At 43.2% G+C, this 21,954-nt stretch overlaps 7 protein-coding genes across 7 annotated transcripts; 5 read left to right on the top strand and 2 right to left on the bottom strand.

The window, feature by feature from the left end:
• Window positions 1–288: 288 nt before the first annotated feature.
• J056_003215 (uncharacterized protein) lies at window positions 289–1,488 on the top strand (the record flags this gene model as incomplete). Its single annotated transcript, XM_009272192.1, has 1 exon — window positions 289–1,488. The coding sequence occupies one exon, from the start codon at window positions 289–291 to the stop codon at window positions 1,486–1,488; it is 1,200 nt and encodes a 399-aa protein (XP_009270467.1).
• A 335-nt stretch (window positions 1,489–1,823) lies between these two features.
• On the top strand, window positions 1,824–2,044 carry J056_003214 (uncharacterized protein; the record flags this gene model as incomplete). The annotated part of the gene is made up of 2 exons (XM_009272191.1): window positions 1,824–1,923; window positions 1,971–2,044. 2 exons carry the CDS (start codon window positions 1,824–1,826, stop codon window positions 2,042–2,044), a joined length of 174 nt encoding a protein of 57 aa, XP_009270466.1.
• A 3,061-nt stretch (window positions 2,045–5,105) lies between these two features.
• Window positions 5,106–6,567, bottom strand: J056_003213 (uncharacterized protein; the record flags this gene model as incomplete). Its single annotated transcript, XM_009272190.1, has 7 exons — window positions 5,106–5,144; window positions 5,370–5,984; window positions 6,029–6,106; window positions 6,152–6,220; window positions 6,268–6,343; window positions 6,390–6,421; window positions 6,481–6,567. The coding sequence occupies 7 exons, from the start codon at window positions 6,565–6,567 to the stop codon at window positions 5,106–5,108; spliced, it is 996 nt and encodes a 331-aa protein (XP_009270465.1).
• Window positions 6,568–8,498: 1,931 nt separating this feature from the next.
• Window positions 8,499–11,101, top strand: J056_003212 (uncharacterized protein; the record flags this gene model as incomplete). The annotated part of the gene is made up of 4 exons (XM_009272189.1): window positions 8,499–8,577; window positions 8,626–8,807; window positions 8,851–8,995; window positions 9,039–11,101. 4 exons carry the CDS (start codon window positions 8,499–8,501, stop codon window positions 11,099–11,101), a joined length of 2,469 nt encoding a protein of 822 aa, XP_009270464.1.
• Window positions 11,102–11,610: 509 nt separating this feature from the next.
• Window positions 11,611–14,718, bottom strand: J056_003211 (Ras guanine nucleotide exchange factor K; the record flags this gene model as incomplete). Its single annotated transcript, XM_009272188.1, has 4 exons — window positions 11,611–12,102; window positions 12,157–14,168; window positions 14,215–14,269; window positions 14,317–14,718. 4 exons carry the CDS (start codon window positions 14,716–14,718, stop codon window positions 11,611–11,613), a joined length of 2,961 nt encoding a protein of 986 aa, XP_009270463.1.
• A 522-nt stretch (window positions 14,719–15,240) lies between these two features.
• J056_003210 (12-oxophytodienoate reductase 1) lies at window positions 15,241–16,400 on the top strand (the record flags this gene model as incomplete). Its single annotated transcript, XM_009272187.1, has 3 exons — window positions 15,241–15,340; window positions 15,386–15,796; window positions 15,847–16,400. The coding sequence occupies 3 exons, from the start codon at window positions 15,241–15,243 to the stop codon at window positions 16,398–16,400; spliced, it is 1,065 nt and encodes a 354-aa protein (XP_009270462.1).
• Window positions 16,401–16,830: 430 nt separating this feature from the next.
• J056_003209 (Brefeldin A resistance protein) lies at window positions 16,831–21,440 on the top strand (the record flags this gene model as incomplete). Its single annotated transcript, XM_009272186.1, has 6 exons — window positions 16,831–17,004; window positions 17,053–18,485; window positions 18,535–18,780; window positions 18,829–18,913; window positions 18,963–21,009; window positions 21,055–21,440. The coding sequence occupies 6 exons, from the start codon at window positions 16,831–16,833 to the stop codon at window positions 21,438–21,440; spliced, it is 4,371 nt and encodes a 1,456-aa protein (XP_009270461.1).
• Window positions 21,441–21,954: the final 514 nt, after the last annotated feature.

The following is a 21,954-nucleotide window of genomic DNA, read 5'->3' as shown; positions in this document are numbered from 1 at the left end:
CTCGCTAAGCTAACCAATCGTTGATCTCGTAATACTTGGAGCTTATTAAAACTTGCTGTAATATTTTAATACTGTGTGTTGAGCTGCTTCCTTTCGTTGTGTATAGCTAGCCCACTGTGTGTTTGTGCAAATACCTTGCTGTTAGGGTGTGATATTGTGATCGCGTGCCTGCCGAGCAGCAGCTCGTAAGTCAAAATCCAAATAGAGCACAACCAGCGATTTTCACATCAGAATTCATTCATCTGTCTCCTGCGGTCACCGTCTTTTCCCACACCGCCATGTAGTGAGATGCCAGCAACACTGCACATAGATTTACCGAGATCCCACAATGTCATTACGCACAGCCCAGACGAGCCAGAGAAGGAGCTGGCTGGGATAGCGACGCTCAACCTCCCGACCAAGAGATTCATCAAGTCGATAGACGTCGATCTCAAGTGCGTCGAGGAAGTGCACCTGAGCAGAGGCAAGGAGAAGCACGAGTTGCTATCGGAGAGGTTCAATATCTGCGGAGAAGAGACGCTCGACGCCGGCGTGCACGAGCTCGACTTCTTCTTCTACATTCCAAATACATTCGTCTATGAGAGGCACTCGCACGGCACTTGCTTCCAATATCTTAAAGCGACGGTGATATTCAATGAATGGATAGCGCTCCCGCTCTCTCGCAAACTCGACCTCCTTTTCGCTGCTCATCCGATCGGCTGGGGATATATTCCCTTCGGTGAAAGCGTGCAGTCATCGATAGAAGGCCTGGGGCCTGTGGAGGTGGCTTTCAATACAAGGCATCTTACTGTGAGTTGCGTCATCGAAATGGAGATGCACCTCCCACAAGCTGTAGCCGATTTGAGGGTGCATGGTATACGGCTAAGCGTAGAGCAGGCTACGATGCTCTTTTCTCGCAATGATCAGCATTACAAGGAGACGCTGCCTCCAAAAACAGTCGCTATACTCAATCAAGGCACTAACACACTCAATTCGAACATCTTGCCAGACCGTCTGAGCCAAACTTATCCAATTAAGGCGAGATACCTGGCTAGGTTGCCAGACGACACAGTAATAAGAGGCAGTCATTGCGATTATACAGACTGCGCAATCAGATCGACGCATAAGCTCGTTCTTGAAATTTGGCACAGCACTCATTCCAATCCGTTAGTATACAGGGCAAGGATAGCACTCCCGGTCAGAATACCGCACTGTTTGCTATCGTTTGACTCAGTTCTGTTACCACGTTATGAAGATCATGTCAAAATGGAGCGCCTCTGCGAGAATGATGAGAGAAAGTATGCTGGTATAGGCAAGGAGAGACAGGAGAGCTGCAATTGCACCAAGAGCTACGAGGAGGCAAAGGCCGTTGCGATGTCAATTCACGATATAGTGTCGCCGATTGGGAAGAGTAGGAGTGGAAGAGTAGAAAAAGAGGGTTTCTATGTGTCTCCGAATGATTTCGAATTAAGCAAGCGCAATGATCCGCCAAAGTATCTTTACGATTAGGAGTATGAGCGATCTCATAGATTATCTAATGAATGTTGTAAAATAAAAACTATAGATTATAGAAAATGGATCATTGTATTGTAATTGTCACATTTCTACTAAAATACACTTTCGCACTTTATTCCCGTATAAGCGGACAGTGTGAATGTGCGTCATACCGTTGGCCTATTAGTTTAGTGCGTGGTGCGCGGTACGCAGTGCGTTAATGAAACTCAAGTCCTAAATATACGCACATCACATCTGAGACAAATCAAATTCAATGATTTTCTCGTTATGTTTATAAGATCACCTCCATTAAATCGCTCTCACACCCTCACAATCTTCTGAAAATCCCAATGACATACAAACGATATCCCTCGGACTTTAGAATCTTCTTCAGACCCGGCGCTACCACGCAGCAGTTCCCAAATATCTACGAAAGGCTGGAGAAATCCAGTGAGTGAATACAGCTAGCAGCCCAAAATGCCCCTCACACTTCGAAGACGCTGTAACATCGTATCAGGACGAGCCTTCGTGCCGTTGGATCATCTTACACGTCTCCGAAGCCATGCTATAGGCTCTGATGATCGAGAGTCTTTCATCTGTAAATGTTATTGTCAAACTTCTCTCTGTATACTTCCGACGGCGAATAATCAGAGTTTCACATTGGACTGTTTGGCAAATTGAGTATACCACCCCAAGACTGGAGTTTTTATCACTTATGCGCATACTTTTATACATATCTGCTCAATATGTGTACATGACCGAGCTTGTTTAACAAACCAAGGCATTTTTACCAGCTTATGAGAGCGAATAGCAGAAGTTTGTGAATATTTCAAACGAAACTGCCAAAAATCAATGAATTTAAAATTTATAGGTATTCGCAATCTCTTTTTCACATCTAACAAACATTACCATCGACATTATTGTCAGGCGTTCAGCAGATACATAAAAGCCCGTCGACCACTTCTGTATCAGTATTAACAAATTCAACGACAGGATATTGAGCAGTATATCAGAAGTTCTTCAAAGCTGGACACTCTATCTCTCGCATACAAAATGCAGGCTTGAGAAAACAAAGTAGACAGAGGCCCTAAAAGATCAAATCAGCTTCTAGTTAATTAAATGGGAGTTTTAAAAACACTAACAATCGCGAAGGCACTCTGAACACAAGCCTAAGCGACAAATCCGGCAAAACATTTCACTTCATGTGTGTTTAGTATTTGTCAAATTACGGTTGAATCTGTAATAGAAAAACGCTGTTTTTGTGTGCGAATAGAGAGTAATCGCACTGAATACCTTGCTCAAATTTTTTGCGTGTTATTGTCTTTTTCTATATGCGCTTGTGCTGACGTTCTCTCTTTCACTAATATGGTTTCAGGAATTTGTATTGCTGCGGTAGCTATGGTTAGAAGCGAAAGGGGGAGTGAGATGAATTTAACAATAATTCAGAAAAGCGCGTAAAGATTTCGGAATATTACAAGGCAATAAAGTAAAATCTTCCCTCAAGGCACTTCGGCGTGAGTAGTGTGTGCAGCTAAGTACGGTCTTCCATTGAGCCACAGAAAAGAGTCAAGAACAAATTAGAAAAGAGAACCAACGAACTCTAAAGCACGCGTCAATCCTAACCACATGTGAAAGTTGAAACATAACCTAGCCTAACCAAACAAAACCATGTTGTTTGGATTATTTATAAAAACAATGAGAATTAACTTGCAGCAATTACACTCGCACTTGGGAGTTTAGCTGATTAGTGGACGTGGCCCCATTTGAAAATTGTCTGAGCCAGTCTAAAGCACCGACTATGTTATCAAACCAGCGTGGCTGTACTATCTCATTCTTCATCTTTGTCATGAATCCGAATAATAGTTTCAAAGATGTCGAAGCTTCTCAAGCTGTTGGCATGTTTGAAGGCGTTGCATCATTTCCTGGTGCTCCGGTTTCTCGTGGAGGTTTGTTTTAGCTAATTTGACGCGAGATGAGGGTGTCTTCGCATGAGTGTTACTCGGATGCGAGTGTTATTTCGATGGTTGAAAGATTTTCATATGAGTCATTTTCACCAAAAGTTTGGTCTCGGGAGCTGGTAACGTTGCGCATGTTTACAAAATTTGGCGATGGAGACACAATAGGGTATAGCTAGACTGTTAAAGCTGAAGAGATATTTTATTGGGTAGATTCTTAGTAGAGAAGTAAATGCTACCGTATATAATCATTATTTTTGTGTAATAATACGACCAGCTGCATAGTTGACTGCGTTGTATAAGGGATGGATTTAAATCACTAGCCGTTAGCTCAACAGCTCAAAATTTGCGTTGAAGATCCCGGATAACGTCAAACGAGTTTTGATCTTGATCATTGGGTTTAATGGTTCCATCCCGGACAAGCATCAACAAGAACAGTTATGCGCCCACTTCCAACATCCTAAAGAAATGCCCAACTTGACCTTTTAATCATCATCTCTTAAGCCCAGCGTCGGTGAGCTTGGACGAGCTCGATTACGGGAAGCAGGCCTATCGGCAATGATGAGCTTACCGCATTTCTGAAAGAAGAAAATCTTCTTTAGAGACTTTCAACCGCATATCACCTCTTCCCGTTAATCTCACCTTCCAATTTACAGAAAATCTAAACCGACAAAAGCGTTCAGAAAAATTTCACTATTATGATAACATCCAACGTCAATCGCCTCGTCGTAACTTGTTTCAAACGTGAAAATTGGTAATTAGTAAGTAATTATGGAGCAGCGGCGTTTCTGTTCGCGAAAGAGTGACATTTATCACTTAGCTTAACTCGTTTCACAAAGGCCAATACTCGGATGCGACTTAGTAGTTACTGCTTAGTCGTGTGTTGACAATGTTGATAAAGAAAGTTAAAAGCTCTAATTCTACAGAATGACAGAGGTCATCATAAGGAGTCAGAGTAGCTTATCCATGATGATACAATAGCCTGGATGCTGCCACGAGAACGACTCGATAGTTGATATCTCCGTCAGAGATAAAGCCCCTTTAATTTGCAAACAAGCTTCATTGTTATATAATGATTGAACATGATGTTATCACTTATGTACAGATTCAAGTTTTGTGTGTCGTTATGCAAGCTAATCTAAAACAAGGTTAATTAAGAATGGTAGTGGGCAATACTAATTGAGCTACAAGACATTGGCTATTGCTTGATTCGCAGGTCAATTTGCAGCTAAAAATCAAGCATTGCTGAGGGAAATCGAGAAAATATGTCGGTATATTTGTCTGTAAATTTGCCACGATGCGAGTGTCGATAATCAAAAATGAATTTCGCTTGTATGGCTTGATGTTTTGAGTTATACAACACCCATTTACATATCTGACACGATGATATCACTCACCGTAGCAGCTCTACATCCTCACTTCTCGTTGCTTATGCTGCGGCTCTGAACTCAGATATGAGTGCTCTACATTTCCTATCGTCCTTTGAGCGCGCTAGTGATGCTCGTCTCTCATATCGACTCACGAAGCGCTTTCGTCATCAATGATACGGCGATCAGCGATCAGCAGTTAGCGGTGACGAGTCTGAGTGGGACAGGATATATGATTTTGATAAAGCTGCTGAGGTTACTAGTGGACTAATCGACTTGCCTTCTTGGACAATTTGCCTTCTTCGTTCCTCTATTCGTCACCATCACTGCCACGAACGGGGATAGCCTCCTTAAAGTTGTCAAAATTATATATGAAATTTTGTTTCGCTTTATCACTCGCTTCATTTTGTTGATCCGTTTTAGATTCGTTGAATTATGCCTTTCAGATCCGGGCTATGAAAAGACGTTCAATATATTTTACATCTCATTTAAATATCTTTAATTGCCTTCTTCAAAAAGGCCAATTAGTTTTTGATTGAACGAAAGTGTTTCTTGAAGTCGAGAGACGACTTACATCTGCAAAGACATCGGTGGTTTTCGTTCCCTTTGCGACTGTGATTGATGGATCGATTAGACAGGGAAAATATCCGTATCCATTGATACCTAAGTCGAACGGCGGGAGTGTCTCTTGTAGAAGCCTTGGCCTAGATGGATTATCCTTGTCTTGCTTCCTGATGGGGATGGAGAGTCTGCTAGGTGCGATCTTAGCAGGGACTGGGCCAACAAGACTACGTTCAACAGGTCTCTGAACATTAGCGAAGGAGACAGGTGGAAGTTCGGTTTGTCCAATCAAGTAAGGAATTTCCATTACGTTAGGTCTACGCAAACCATCCGGACCTATGTTACCATGTTCAGGTCTGTCTGTTGGGCTGTTGGATGTAGAGTGCATCTGGCTGTCCGAGTCTGGCACTTCTAAGGACGGTTTCCTCAGTAGCTGTTTCACTAAGTTTTTATGTTGATATTGACGGTCCTTCTTGCTGGCGCTTCTCGTTCTCAAAGTACAGCCCGCGGAAAACCTTTTAATAGATGAAGCAGGCACAAATGTTTCGGAATTGTCCGAGCTCCGTGGAGCCTTGCTGACTGATTTGCTTCCTTGATCCTTTTTTGACATATTCAAGAAGATTTTTTCCTGCAACCGCGTTAACAGAAATTGGGATAATGTCAAGTACGCACGTTGGACGGATCGTATGGTCTGATAAATTTATAGCAACTTTCGGCGGTCTCCTTATTGAAGCAACAATCATTTCCAGCCTGTTGCAGTGTTAAATTGGGTGATTAATTTGGATAAAAGCTTACGCTATGGTAATATTGCAAGTTACGTTGGAAAGCCTTAAAAGACTTCTCCGATACTAGCGTTGCTGTCAGCTGAAGTGGTAAATGAGCGAATGTTGTTGAATGAATACTCAGCAGACCTTTTCTTTGTCCACGTAAAAGCCACAATAATTGTCACAGCAAAATTCGAGACCGCTGTTTGGTCTTTTTGCAAGCCTGTGTGGATCATTAGAGTGTCAGAAGTGGGACAACAGAAACATACTCCAAAGATTGCCGTAGGTGTGTCCTCGGGGCCTGCAAACATTACGTGATTAGTTGGCCGGTATTTGAAAAAGCTGCAAGGAGATGCTTACACCTGGGCGTTTCTCATCTTCATCATCATAGGGCTGGTCCCTTTTGCCATATTTCGTCAATGCAGAGGAAGTGATGGCTTTCGGCATAGTTGCAATTCAGTATGTTGTAGTCTTGCGTTAAACGTTCGTGGTAGGATATGCAAACGCGTCAAGTATGTCATTTGAGATTCAATTTTTTTAGTCAATTTCATCGAAACATAAATGGAAAATCGGTTGAAAAAATCAAAATCGGCTTATTACGATTAGGTTGTTTACAGGAATCTAGACATTGCACAGTCACTTTTCCCGCATCTCTCTTCCTGCTTTTATTTTCTGGTGATTATTTGTGGATCCGGCGATAATAATAATGAGGGAAATGACGCAGTGGATATAATTGGAAGTTAAGGAGAACGGAAGTTTGACCATTAGATCAAAGCATCAATAACTTAGCATTCTTGGGTATAAAGGCTGTACGACAATCGACATAAATATTGAAAGCTCGCTATGTTAGGGGAGATAAAAACGGAGGCAATATTTCACTGGTACCTTCGGTAAACAGCAAGATTTTATTGCCGAGATTGATTAGATTATCGTGTTGACACTGCGACATGGCTGCCGATGCATTTGGACGGAGGGCAGGCCCTACGAGAAAGATTCCAATCTAACGAGAAAAATTTTCGGAATGTAAGAGATATTTGAAGATGGAAACGTTACATACCTTGACCCCTATCATTCTCGTGCAGTTGGGAATACCTCTATCACAACGACAAACACTTAGCAAGCTAGATCGGCAAAATAAACTTTGCAAACATACCGCTCGATATGATTATTGTTAAAAAAGAGATCATCGTTTTTTGTGATGAGAGCAAAATTGGATCCCAGCTGCTCCTGTACTAATTATAAAGAACAAGTCCTTAAGTTGCTTCTAATTAACGAAAAGTGGCGATATGGACTTATGATTATCCTCGTGAGTCAGATTTATTCACGACACTACTCTAACCCACTAACAGTGTTTTATGATTGGCGTTTTCGATTTAAATTTTGACGAGTTTTCAATGATGGACAATCTGCGCGAGTGGCTATGACATCCAGCGCGCAAAGGTAGAATATTGAAATAAAGTAAACGTAGCCTTCAATTTACTTGACCAATTTAAAGGATCATGAACATTGCTGGAGAGAGACCTCAAAATTCTCATCTTGTGATACCCTTTTTTTAATTTTCAAGAGTGCGAAAATTCAGATTACATGAAAAAGATACCAGAAACACTGAGAGCTCGTAATTTGGTTATAGGTAACATAACGCTGGACTTTGATAGATTCAATCCGTACTTGCAATATAAGCTGGAAGGTATCGAAATGTTTTACGTTGGCCCTTTTAATATAACTGCAACCCATTAAAAAGCCTCACATGGCTTTACAACTTATCCTTTTTGTGATAGTACTTCGACAGTGGAAACGATGTTGAAATGCTGTCCACAAATTAAATCCTTGCACTATTCCAATAAGATTGATTTGCGAGACAATGGGCTTGATGAAGACACAATGGATGTAAAGATAAACTGAATGAATCTTCAGGAAAATTTGAATCATTTAATTTCTGCAGGCAAAGGAGTTATGTTGAGCGGCAGCAAAGTTTACTCACTAATGTCACTGAAGTATAAAATAATGACGCTAACCTAACCTAACCCCGAAACACTACCACATCTTGAAGAGTGTGCATTTATGGTTTCCGAATTGGAGTTATTTATGTACGTCTTTAGAAAGCTCGGTTGAAAAATTTCTGGAGGAAATTCAAGAACCTTATCGCAACCACCTCAGCAGATATAATTTGGGTGAAAGTACAGTAGTGCGCATCGTTGATGACGTCATGAAGATTAAGACAAGGGGTGTAATATGATAACTAGCTCGAAGGCCATTGTAAAGAAGATATATGATTATAATTGAAATTAAATGTGATAATTTTCTGACTTTTGTGGAGTTTCAGGAATGTATGTGAAAGGAAGGTTCCCACTGTTGATCAAGAACGATCACTAAGAATCATGCCACACAACGAAATCAACGAGAATCCAGACAGCGATGCAGTAGCAGAGGTTTATGACAGTCAGCGTGTATATCAAGGTAAATCGAGGTATATGTTTCGTTGTACACACAACTAAAAGCTCGCAGATGTTGATAGGAAGATGAGATTGTATTCAGTAATTACAGCGCTGAAGAGTGGTCTACTGCCTTCAAATGATCAAATCCAACAAACACTCAAATACGCTTCTTCACACGCTCCATTTGATATAAATGTCTTGAGTGACGATGGGAAAATTCTAGTCAATGACACGCGAGCTGTATTTAATACGGTGGGTTGCGATTAAAGCGGTGAATCACACTCACACAAAAAAGGCAAACGATATTGTTCAGCAGAAGAATAAAGATGAGCGTCTCCAGCAATTCCTTTACAAGACACGCGACAAAAAACATGTTTCAGAAAAAGCCAACCTCGATAAATCAACATTTCCCAAAGGCAGCAAGGAAGGAAACGATAAGGGTGAGTCAGTGGAATATAAAGACAAACATCTAACTATGCAAAGCACTGCACCATCTACGTACCATCTTTACACTCATTGCCACCAACTCTGAGATCAGAAAATTGTTAACTGACAGTAAAATACTTGGTTTTGATCTCTTCGCAGACGCTGCAGCTAATGCAGCAAATATGGCACGTCCACCCGCTGAACAGATAAACAAACTCGACGAGACTGCTCCTGAAGGGTGGAAAAACAACGATGGCTCTATCGTTGGCGCTGACCAAACTCCACAATATAATCTACCCAAGCTGAAGAAAGGAAAGAAGGCAGCCGAAGAAGGTCACGACAATGCAGAGAATGTGAAAAAAGCTGCACTTGAACGTGAGAAAGATTCAATAACACGAGCTCAGAACTCATCCGTCAAGGTCGACCAGAGCGATGGCGATCTGCAACAAGGGGTGCAGAACGCATTGGAAGAACAGAATCCAGAAGGTATGACACAATCACAAAATAGGAGCACCATTGAGGGTAACGAGAAGAACATCCCTCCTCAACATCGCGATAAAGCTCAAGACAGTTTCAATAGGACTAAGAAGCATCTCGAAGAAATATTTCCAGAGGAGCGCCGCGCAAGCTATATCAACAGGCTCAAGAAAGTGGTATACGAGAACCAGAAGCACAAAGACTGGAAAGAGGCGTTTGAGTTTTTCTTTGCAGAGTTCGAAATCTACAAAGGCGGTCTTATGAAAGCAGGTGGCGGAGAACAGCAAGCAGCGAGCTCTATCTTATCTGATCCTGAATTTAGATCTGCTGCTGAGGATTTGAGAGTGGTATTGGAGCGCTTCGCTAATAACAACTCCGCCTCACCAATTTTCGAGTCATTTGACAGATTCATCAAAATGGCAGTAAATGATAAGCAGAAATCGGAGTGGCTCGACCATTTTGTTGCGTATGTCCGACGTATCTTCCTTGAACCTGGTTATGTCCTGAGCGAGGAAGTGATCAGGGATGGAGAAAGAATCGGTGAAACTGCAAGAACTATCTTCACCAGCAAATACAAAGCTCAAATTAAGAATGAGCTATTCGCCACTATTGCTGACTTTTTCATCGCGATGGGCAAAGATCCTCTTAACAAGAAGTTGGGCAGTGACATAAACAAGCTCTTCCGTGATCTCTTTTTCAATGAAAGCGGCAAATGGACCTTCAAGAGTGAATTGTGGGCAGACGTGCGTGACAAGATTGTTCCACCTGTTGTTGAGCAGATCGGCGCGGTACCCATCCCGCGAATAGAATACAGTGATCCAGCAATAGATGTTGTCATTGAGAATTTAGTGCTTCAGGGTAAGAATCTTTTGCCAAACTATATAACATTCGAAGCGTATAACCAGCTCAAATTTTCACCATACGATACTACGTCCAATGAACATCATCACGACATCGAGATTGAGTTAGGACAGATTCAGTGCGATTTGCGTGATATAGCCTTCTACATCAACAGACATAAGGGTTTCCCTAAGTTGAACGATGCAGGCTTGGCAGATGTGTTTTTGGGCGGGAAGGGTGTTTCGGTGACTGTTATGCTGCGTGTTGACAGTGACAACGAGAACATATTCACTGTAAAATCTGTCAAGGCCAGTGTCGGTAAACTGAAATTTAAGATACGCGATTCCAAGCATGACCTGCTGTACAAGACTGTCAAACCTCTGCTTATGTCGCTCATCAGGAAGCAGATTACTAAAGCGATTGAAGATGGTACGCGTAGTGGCCTCACTACGCTTAACAACAAATTGGTTGAGATTCGTCGCGAGATGGAGGCGACTAAGGAGGCAAGGAAGGAGGAGGCGACGAGTGAGGTGAAGGGCGGGAAGAAGGGTGAAACTAGCAGAACCAGCATAATCAGTGACAAGTTTAGAGGCAAGAAGGAATCATCTGAGAGTGCTGCGGATGGCCCTATTGGTGCTACTCAAAACCCACCCACTCAATCGCACTTTAGAGTAGTCGCCAACCGTAACTCGCAACTTATTGATGCTGGTCATTCGCAAGGATGGATTAATCTCCAGGCCAAGTATGAAAACAAAGTTGGCGAGGGTGATACTTGGCACTCCAAAGCTTTCTCTGTAGTATGAAGACGGAGTGTGTGGGATAATCTAAATCCAAAGTTTTCTCTACTATTGTGTCTGGAAATGCAAATAACGAATACGAATGAATACCCAACCTAATGATTTCTTGTAACGATTTATTTTAAGTACCTTGTCACGATTTATTTAATAATCTTTTATCTAATAATGGGTATGTATTTGATGGTATACAGTTGTACATGTGTCGTCATTTCGTAAGATTATCGAGTGAAATATATATTGTTCGTTCCGGCGTTTGTTTATTTGTATTTGTTTGCTTGTTTGTTCTGTGAGCTTTCTATTGTCATGTGTATTTCTTGTGCTATATGTTGATAGTCTTGTGTTTCGATTGCTTGTCTTATCTGTCATTGAAAAGTAGGAAAAAAAAAAAAAAAAAAAGAGAGAGAGAGAGAGAAAGAGACCCTATGAAACCTGGCAATTAAAACAATTTTGATGCTATTCTGCTGCTCTGCAAGTCTACGATCGTTGGAGGAAATCCATCTTTCAATGAACGCCATTCAATGAACGCCATTCATAGCCGTTCTCACCAACTTGAAAAACTTCTTATCATTGTGACCATCGTTGTTACTCCAGCTCGACGCGCTCTTGATACTTTCCTTAAAGGTGGAAGCCGAAGCGCTCATAATAGCCTGTCCGGCACCACCGTAACTAGATTTGTGTATTTGTTCGACATGTTTTGAGCGCTTAAACAGGTCATCTTCATCTAACAGTGGAACATCCACAACTAAATCATGCGCTCTTGGATTATACGCAAATTCATGATGGTATTTTTGCCTTTTCATAATTTGCTTACATGCCTCCCCCATGAGTGCAAATTTGGACCAGTGGATGAGCTCTTCACCATGTGTACCCTTCTTCTTTGACGCATTTGCGGCGTCGGATGCGAGTATGTCCTGCATATGCACACCCAGGTATGGTATAGATGGGAGAGGGGTGTTGCGAAGTACTTCTCGATATGTAGCTGAGCTGCGATCGGAAGTGAATATAAGCTGGTGTTTATAGTGTTTTTAGTAAAAGTAGCCATCAATCATACTCTCACTCACCTTTAACTTCTTGAATTTGATAAAAAGCTCTTCGTTGCTCTCAATGTCAATCACTCTGCTGCTCATCAATCTGTATAGCGCGTGTACATCGAACGCCGACAATACAGCATGCATAGTGTGGTAGTTGTTAATATTGCGCAGCTCTTCCGCAACATTAATCATAAATTCCACCACACGTAAACGACTTTTGGGTTTGTTTTGTGAAAGGACGATATTGACAACCCATTGAGTGAGGTAGTTAAAGTGACGGATCTGAGCATCTATTGAATCTTCTTCTCTATCTTTGCTTGTGAGGAGGGCATGTCTAAGGAGATCTCTGTCACTAATTTTTGCAAACAGTTTCCACTCCATCCGCGTCAATTCGTGTGCCATCTCTATTGGTGTAACTGGGAGCACTGCGTCGAGTATACTCAGTGCCACTTTTTCAACCGTCTTATACTTTGATTGCACAGCTACAGACGGGTCTGCATGAGTCGAATGCAAAGTGGATGGGTTATTGCTTGATTCAGTAATCTTGCCCACATCACTAACGGAGCGTTGACGAGTGGTAACCTGCTTGACTGTGGACAAAATTTTATGTGAAGACTTGTCTTCTGTAAATGGACTGACAGTTCCTCCATCTGGCACCACCACGGCTGCGTTATTCGACTTGCGCTTGAACGACAATCCGAGCGGGAGTTGTGAGTCTTGGAAATGTATCTCTGATTGATTGACGAGCGTTTGGAACTCCTTCTCATAGGTATCTTCACCCACTGACCACTTGTGCTCGCGGTCGTAAGTCTCTCGCGGACGGTCAAGATGGGCCTTCAAGATTGGCGCAAAGTGTATGACGCTGATGTTAGAAGTAGCGCGCTGGAAAAACTCCTGGATGAGATGTCGATGAAGTGGCGAGAGCAGATCACCAGGATAGTGACGTATCCAGCGGTCGAGGAGTGTGAGAAGTCTTGATTGCGTGAATGTTACTAACACACTATCACAATCATTGGAAACCTCATCGAAGCGCTTAAGAATGGCCTTTAAAATTATATAAGCCCTTGTGAATTTTCTATAGGTGCTAAAGAAACTTTTGACAAACTCCTGATCATTACCTGAAACGGCTGCAAAGATGAGCTTGTTGAGAAGTTCCTCCAGCGTCACAAAACGGAAAGACTCTTTGTTGCTTGGAGGGATAGGGGTGCTATGTAAGACAGGGCCGGAGATGGTGCGCTCGCGTGCTTTGCTGGGTGCCTCTAACTTGGCATCTCCGACCAGATCACCCTCACTTACAGAATCGTGGTAGGCAGGGCTAGAGCTGTCGTTGAAGGAGTACATAGGGGGATTCGCGTTAATGTGCCCCTGTGCGGTATCGTTTTTCGCCTCCTCTAGACCACGCTTAGCCTCACGAGTAGCCTCAGTCATAATTACATCGCCCTCTGTACTACTCATACTCATTGTACAAACACCATTGCGTATGTCCATTGGGACAATGCGAGCACTCTGGAGCTGCTCTGGAGATTGCTCCTCTGGTGACACAGCACCTTCAGTATGAGTATGAGTGAATTGATGCGGTAAGGCAGAGTATGCTGATGAGTTTGAAAGACCCCTGTCTCTTGTCTCCTTGCGCTGCTTACGAATATTCCTGAAGATCCAGTCAAAAGCACCGCGCATACGTCTCCTGCCATCAGTTGACAGAGCATTTGTTTCGATGAGACCGGTGTCAAATTGTTTCATGATGCTAACGACCGTATTGGGGTTGATTGTGGGCTTTGCAGGAATCATTTCGCCAGATTTTGTGGCAAGGAGGACTCTGGGGAGACCAAGTTGGATGACTTTGTGGAGAACATCAATGACGCCGACAAAGGAAGATTGATTTGTGGAGTCGTAGCAAATTATTGCAGCGTCGATGGAGTGTACGAAATCGGGGAACAAGTTGTCTGAGTGGAGGTTGAGGCCAGCAAAACCAATCTCGTAAATGGTAGCATTCTTAGACTGGCCGTGTATTTCAACGACGCTTTGCCTAGACTGACATTTGCCTGGTTGAAGGTGAGACAAAAAGTGGAATAGAGAAAATGAAAGTACCTTTGTTTGGAGGTGATAGGAGGGTGGCTGAAGAGAGTCCATACTTTCTGAAACCCTGTAATTGGGTGAGTTATTAGGGTGTGTGTGTGTTTATCAAATCACCTTGCGTATCACCGTAGTCTTTCCAACGCCTTGGGCGCCTAAGACGATTATAGAGAAGCCAGAAGCAGCGGAGGGATTAAGGGAAGTTGGTTGGGTGTGAGATCTGGGTCTGGTGAGAGGAGGTGGCTGTTGGTGCTGTGCTGATTGTGATGATCGCGCTGATTGGGCTGAGCGTGGATCACCGGCCAACTCATGCGCCAGCTTATCCCAGCCACTACAAATTGGATCGTCCAGCGCCTTCTTCTGCTTGGTAGTCGTAGGTGGATAGGCGTATGGGTAGTGATAGCTGGGTGGCCGTTGCTTCGAGTCTAAACCGTCAAATTCATCGAGTTCGTGCTTAAAATCACGCAGGAGATTGTCGCTAGATGGATGCTTCCTCAGCTGAGGCCCAATTGGATCCATCTCGACTTTGTGATGATGGATGATGGAGGTGAAGTTGAAAGAGTTGTACGCGATGTGCGCGTGGTTTCTGAGTAGTAGTAGAAATAGATGCGTTGAATATTATTTTACGCAAGTCACTGAAACCACTAAATACCCCTCGCATCGATCTAAAGATTTCCAGGGTACAATAAGTTAACGGCGCAAACGGCGTAAATAGAGCACACAGCGCACCCTAAATACCTTTAAAAGTTACGTTCTAAATTATTATATTTTTTATGAGACCGCAGCAGGCACAAGCAGTGAAGGCAAAATACTTATAATTGATGGCCTTGTAATATAAAGAAATTACTGAAATAATTCCACATTTCACTTGACGGGTACAATGGCTTCGGCATTTGGGTAAGGTACGCTATTTTTTAAGGTACTCCTACAAAAAATGAAAAAATATTGACTAGATCTTAGTTCCGAGTTTACCCGACTTAGTAATCTTGGAAATTAGCTCACCATGGAAGCAATCTTATATTAGTTCCTTGCATCAAATCAATGTCCAAATATCCAAGTCTGTTTCAAAAGCTAGCCATCGGTGATTTTACCCTCGATCACAGAGTCATTCTCGCGCCATTGACTAGACTGCGAACCCACGGTTAGTTTATCCTCCCATCTAACTCCCGTCTTACAAATCAAACAGGCAAAAATGGCGTGCCTAGAAATTACGTAGAAGACTATTACACTCAACGCACTACTAAGAACGGTCTACTGATCTCTGAAGCCTGCATTGTTGCGGACGAAGCACATGGAATGGACCATGCGCCGGGAATTTACACTCAACAGCAAGTTGACAAGTGGAGATCTATTGTTGATGCCGTACATCAGCGCGGCGGCTATTTCTACAACCAAATCATCGCTTTAGGAAGAGTCGCCGATCCAGCTTTCCTGGATAGTGAGCTTAAAGGACCTTCTGAAGATATCTATAAAGATAGACAAGTAAAGGAATTGTCTGTGGATGATATACATCGTTTTGTTGGTCATTTCAAACAGGCAGCGATCAACGCGATGCAGGGTGCCAACTTTGACGGTGTTGAAATACACTGTGCAAATGGTGTGCAATTAATTACATATTTGATTATTTTCCGACTGACCCTATCTCAGGCTACTTGATCGACCAATTCATCCAAAAGCAGACCAATCGAAGATCCGATGAATACAATGCAGAATCACTAAAATTACCAAAGGAGATACTTGAAGCAGTCGTACAAGCCATCGGAGCACACAAGACAAGTGTAAGAATGTCCCCCTTCTCAGCCTGGCAAGGTATGCGCGGTGAGTACGAGCCCTTCGCTCAGTTCAAACCATGGGTCGAGCACATCGTTTGTACGTACAAAAATCTCGCCTACGTTCACTTTGTCGATCCTCCTGCTGGCTCGCCTAAGGAAGATTTCGACAAGAGCGACACGCTTAAGCAGATTGTTAGAAATTCCGGCATAACCGTCATTAGCAACACTGATCACACACTTGAGACTGCCAATGCCAGAGCAGATAAGCATGATGAGGGAGTCGCATTTGGAAAACTTTTCATCTCCAACCCTGACTTACCTCAGCGTGCACACAACGGATGGCCTTTGAATGAGAATTTTGATCGTACCACTTTCTATGGTGGTACTGAGCGTGGTTATACAGACTATCCCTTTTACAAAATTGATTAAAGAGTGTATTGAAATGTGAATACAATAGATCTATTTATTTTAAGTAGACTAAAAAAGTCACAGTTAATAGATAATGAAAGTGTAATAAGTGCGATTTAAGATATGTATTTCTCTCTCAGAATAATCAACAGCGTTTAAGTAGATCTCCTTCGATGACGCAACTGATTTCGGAAAATCTCAAATTCTCCAAATCAGTTTTTCAGTCGGGATCTGTCTCCATTATATGTCGGTAGAAAAGACCAAAAGTTATACCAATATACTACTACGAAGCTGATAGTAATACTCCGTACTATTATTTATTCTTCTTGTCAGTTTATGGCAGTATCCGTTGGCTTACAAAGCCTGTCAATTAATAAGCATCAATCACTTTCGGGTAAAAGTTGTGAATACTCTTTAACTCCAACTACTTCGTTCTAAACATCTTCACAATATGGAAAAAGATCCCAACCAGGAAAAGGGTCTTGTGGATGTTGAAAGATCGAAGGAGATCTACCACAATCTGAATCAGAAGCTTAGTCGGGATGGCAATGAGCATTCTAAAAGAAGCTCTTCAGATGCTACAGTAGCTGAAGATGGCAGTTTTGATCTGCAAGATTTTGTGAATGTAAGCAAAGAACTTCTCGCCACAGCGCATTTCTAATCACGAAATCAGAACGAGAAGCAGGGATTAGAGAAGGTTGGAAAGACACCTAAACCTAATATGGGTATTGCCTGGAAGGATCTAACCGTTAAGGGGGCGGGTGGTGGATCCACTTTCATCAAGACGTTTCCGGACGCAGTTATCGGCACACTGGGCCCTGATGCGTACCACTTCGTTACCCAGTACATTCCTCAGCTGAATATCTTCGGCAAAAGTCCCCCAGTGCGCAACCTCATCAACTCATTCAACGGCACATTAGGTGGAGGAGAAATGATGCTTGTTTTGGGCAAACCAGGCTCAGGTTGCACTACATTTCTTAAAGCCCTCGCCAATAAAAGAGAAGGATTTGTATCTGTGGACGGTGACGTTGATTACGGCGGATTATCTCCTGAAGAGGTTAACGAGAAATTCCGTGGTGAAGTCGTCATGAATGGCGAAGAAGATATTCACTTCCCCACCCTCACCGTCGCGGAGACTCTAGCATTCGCCATCAAGCAGAAAACACCCCGTGTCCGTCCAAATGGCATGAGGCGATCGCAATACGTCAATTACGTCCTCGATGCCGTTCTCAAGATGTTTGGTATTGAGCACACGGCCAACACGCTAGTCGGAAACGACGTAGTTAGAGGTGTCTCAGGTGGTGAGCGCAAGCGTGTTTCTATAGCCGAGACATTAGTTACGAGGGCGTCGGTTATGTGTTGGGACAACTCTACCCGCGGTTTAGATGCCACGACTGCTGTTGACTACGTGAAGAGCCTTAGAGTAATCACAGATCTTACCGGAGGCACATCCATAGCAACCCTTTATCAGGCTGGTGAGGGTATCTACGAGCTCTTCAACAAGGTCTGCCTTATTGCTGAAGGTCGCTGTATCTACTTTGGGCCAGCCAACGAAGCTGTGGCTCATTTCGAGGGCTTGGGTTACTACAAACCACCCCGTCAGACTTCGGCGGATTTCCTCACTGGTATCACAGACGTACACGAGCGTACTATCCAGGAAGGCTGGGAAAGCCGTGCTCCACGTTCGGCAGAAGAGTTCGAAGAGGCGTTTAGGAAGTCGCAGAACCACCACTCTGCTGTTGCTTCAGCGGATGAGGCCATCACTGCTGAAAATATCAATCTGGAGACGTTTAAGCATTCTGTGCGTGAAGATAAGAAGAGACGTATGGCCAAATCATCACCGTACACAGTATCCTACTTGGAGCAAATATACTACTGCTTTATTCGTGAACTTCAGTTGCAGAGGAGTCAACTGGGCGCTCTCAAGACCAAGTTTGCAACCATTATATTCAGTGCTCTAACTATCAGTTCATTGTTCTACGAGCAGGGCTTCACGTCGCAGGGAGTTGTCGCCAAGGCCAGTACTCTATTTTACAGCACCGTTTTCCTCTGCTGGGTTCAGCTTAGTGAAGTCTTTGCTGCTTGCGCTGGACGTCAAATAATCAGGTAAGATTTATCGAACTGCCAATAGTGCAGATATTGACAACACCCTCAGCAAACACGCGGACTTTGCTCTTTATCGACCAAGTGCAGTCACAATAGCAGCGTTCATGGTCGACGCTCCCGTAATTCTTGCCGGTATTTGCGTGTTTTCGGTCATCACTTACTTTCTTGGCTCTCTGGACCCAGATGCGGGCAAATTTTGGACCTACTTCTTGTTTATCACTGTCAATGCCATCACATTCAACCAGCTTTTCAAGGCTATAGCAGCCTTTTGCAGTAATTTTGGATCGGCTATAAGGTTGGTTGCGAGCTATTTGCTTTATGAAGTCTTACTAAAGTCGTGCAGATATTCAGTTTGCCTGCTCAATATTGCCTTTACCTTGGCTGGATACACCATTCCCCGCTATGACATTGGCTGGTGGTATAAATGGGTAAGTGTGTCGCATTTCTATAATGCAGCCTAACTGAAACCTTTATTAGATCACCTGGGTTAACGTGCTTCCCTACACTTTCCAAGCTTTGATGGTCAGTCAGTTCAGGGGTATTGACATATCATGCGATACACCAGATATCGTTCCGAGAGGTGTGCCTGGAGCGGATGTTCCCTATCAAACCTGTGCAGTCCAAGGTGGAAGACCTGGCAGCCTCACGGTTCGCGGTGAAGATTACGTTGAGGCAAACTACGGTTACACACACTTATGGCCGTTCTTGGGTTATCAATTCTGTTTCTTGGTTGGATACTTACTCTTCACTGCATTGGCATCTGAATATCTCAGCAGCACTGCTGCTTCTGGTGGTGTAACCGTCTTTGCCAAGACCAAAAAGGGCGCAGAGAAGGCCAAACAGGCTGAGAGTAATCTTGTAGGTGATATTGAGAGCGGACCCGGCCAGCAAGTCAACGAAAAGGGCCAAGTCGAGAAGGAGGTTGACGTTGGAGCCATAAAACCATCTGTGGCGGATTTTACTTTCAAGGACGTATCTTACACCGTCCAGACTCCCGATGGAGAGAAGCTACTGCTTGATCGCGTCACTGGCTACATCAAACCTGGCACAATTACTGCTCTTATGGGTGCTTCCGGTGCTGGTAAAACGACTCTTCTCAACACGCTCTCGCAGAGAATGTCTATGGGTGTTGTTACCGGAGATATGCTGATTGATGGGAAACCACTTGAGCTTAACTCATTCCAAAGAGGTACCGGCTATGTTCAACAAGGTGACTTACACGACGCATTTGCTACTGTCAGAGAATCAATTCAGTTTTCAGCTATTCTCAGACAGCCACGCGAAACTCCTCGCGAAGAAGTTTTGGCATATGTTGATCAAATTATCCACCTACTCGAACTCGATGACCTTGAGGATGCCATTATCGGTTCACCAGGTGCTGGATTAGGTGTAGAACAGCGCAAGAGAGTAACAATTGCTGTTGAGCTGGCTGCAAAGCCAGACGTCTTGCTCTTCCTCGATGAACCTACGTCTGGTCTAGACTCTCAATCCGCCTACTCCATTGGACGTTTTATGAATAAGCTCGCAGATGCCGGTCAAGCTATCCTATGTACTATTCACCAACCATCGAGTTTACTCTTCACTGAGTTTTTTGATCGTCTTCTCCTACTCGCACCTGGTGGTAGGGTGGTTTATCAAGGTCCAGTCGGTAACAACGGTAACACCATCGTCGAATACTTCAAAAGAATTGGTGCTAGGCCTTGCCAAGAACATGAGAATGTCGCTGAATACGCTATTGAAATGGTAGCCTACAGCAAGGATGCTCACGGAAGACCGCTTGATTTCCCTCAAGCTTTCAAAGATTCAGAGGAGGCATATAAAATTCGTCAAGAGGTTGACAAAATCAACGCTGAGAAATCACAAAAACCAAGGGAGATGTCAAAAGCAATGACAAGAACGTACTCGCAGCCATTTTCAGTTCAAACAAAGCTACTCATCGGGCGAATGAGTCGCAACTATTGGAGGGACTCATCTTACACATACAGTCAGCTCTTTATCACTGTTACAGTCGCCATCATGAACGGTTTCCTCTTCTTCAAAATTGGTACCACTACAACGAATCTTCGTGAGCGGACGTTTGCAGCTTTCTTGTTGTTGCTTTTGCCTCCTTTCACGATTGTCTCAGCAGCTCCGAAATATTTCATCAGTCACCAGCTCTTCGTAAGCAGAGAGGCACCGTCAAAAATCTACAGCTGGCAGGCATTCATAATGAGTTATTTAATGTCTGAGCTGCCGTACACTTTTATGAACTCAGTAATTTACTTCATAATTTCGTACTTCCCAGCTGCATTTGCTTATACTGCAGATGGAGGGTTCCGACTGGGATCGCCTGCTGGGTTGACTTTTGTTCTTACCGTTGCCGCATTCGTATACTCAACCTGGATGGCAGCATGGATGTGCTCAATGAGCCCAAATCCAAAGGTCGTCATGAACTTGATGCCTTTTATCATCATTTTGCTCTTTTTTATTAACGGTATTTTCCTCAACTACGCTCAACAACCGGTTATCTGGAAGTACACAGTTTGTGGGTAGAACTTTTGTCGACAAGATGTTTCTAACAAATAAACAGACTACCTCAACCCATTCACATACTATCTAGACGGAGTTATCGGCGCTACAGCCTCTAACGTCAGTGTTAACTGCTCAGAGAGGGAACTCGCCACTTTCCAGCCACCTCCCGGTAGTGGAACATGCGGTTCGTATGCGGAATCATTTGTTCGGTCGTCTGGTGGATACCTCGTTGATCCGACCGCCACGACAAACTGCCAATATTGTCCTATGTCAGACTCTAGTGCCTTTCTGAATCAAAAGCACGTCTTTACCGGCGAAGGCTGGCCATGGGGTTACTTTGGTATATTTACTCTCTTTGTGCTCTTCAACTTTATTATGACCTTCGCTTTGTACTATCTTACTAAGCGAGCAAAAATCCCAAAGGCCCTAAAGAAACTTTTCTAGGATGACCCATAATGTAGAATCTAAATTTTTATTAAACTAATATTGCTAATTTATTACATTTATTGCTTCATTTATTTTCAGGTTAGGTGAACAAGCATTTAATTATTGTCGATACAATTACCAAAAATCTTTAAAAGTAAAAAGTTAAAAATAATAATTTCTTGATGTAATCGTTGTCTAGAATTCGAAATAGGCTGCCCTAGCACGAATAAGCCCGAGTGAGATAGTTCGAGATAGCATCTCGTTGTAACGAAGACACTTTCTAGATCGCACTGGAACCTTTGATGACATAACTATCACATGACCTCAACCCCGAGAATCTTCCAGAACTTTCTCTAGACTATTTAAGACTGCCTTTCTCTCTTGTATATGTTAAGGTTTGGGCTTGTCTTAGCTTAGGCTATGAGGAATGGCTTTGTACACAGCTAAGCAGATAGATAGAAGTGAATGTAATTTGTTAAGATACAATAGAACAGTAGTGAGGCTTTTATAAGTGTGCCGTGTGAAGTATCGG

Source organism: Wallemia ichthyophaga (assembly GCF_000400465.1).
Source record: "Wallemia ichthyophaga EXF-994 unplaced genomic scaffold scaffold32, whole genome shotgun sequence".
NCBI classification, from domain to species: Eukaryota; Fungi; Basidiomycota; class Wallemiomycetes; order Wallemiales; family Wallemiaceae; genus Wallemia; species Wallemia ichthyophaga.
This window is presented reverse-complemented; position numbering and strand designations above follow the sequence as displayed.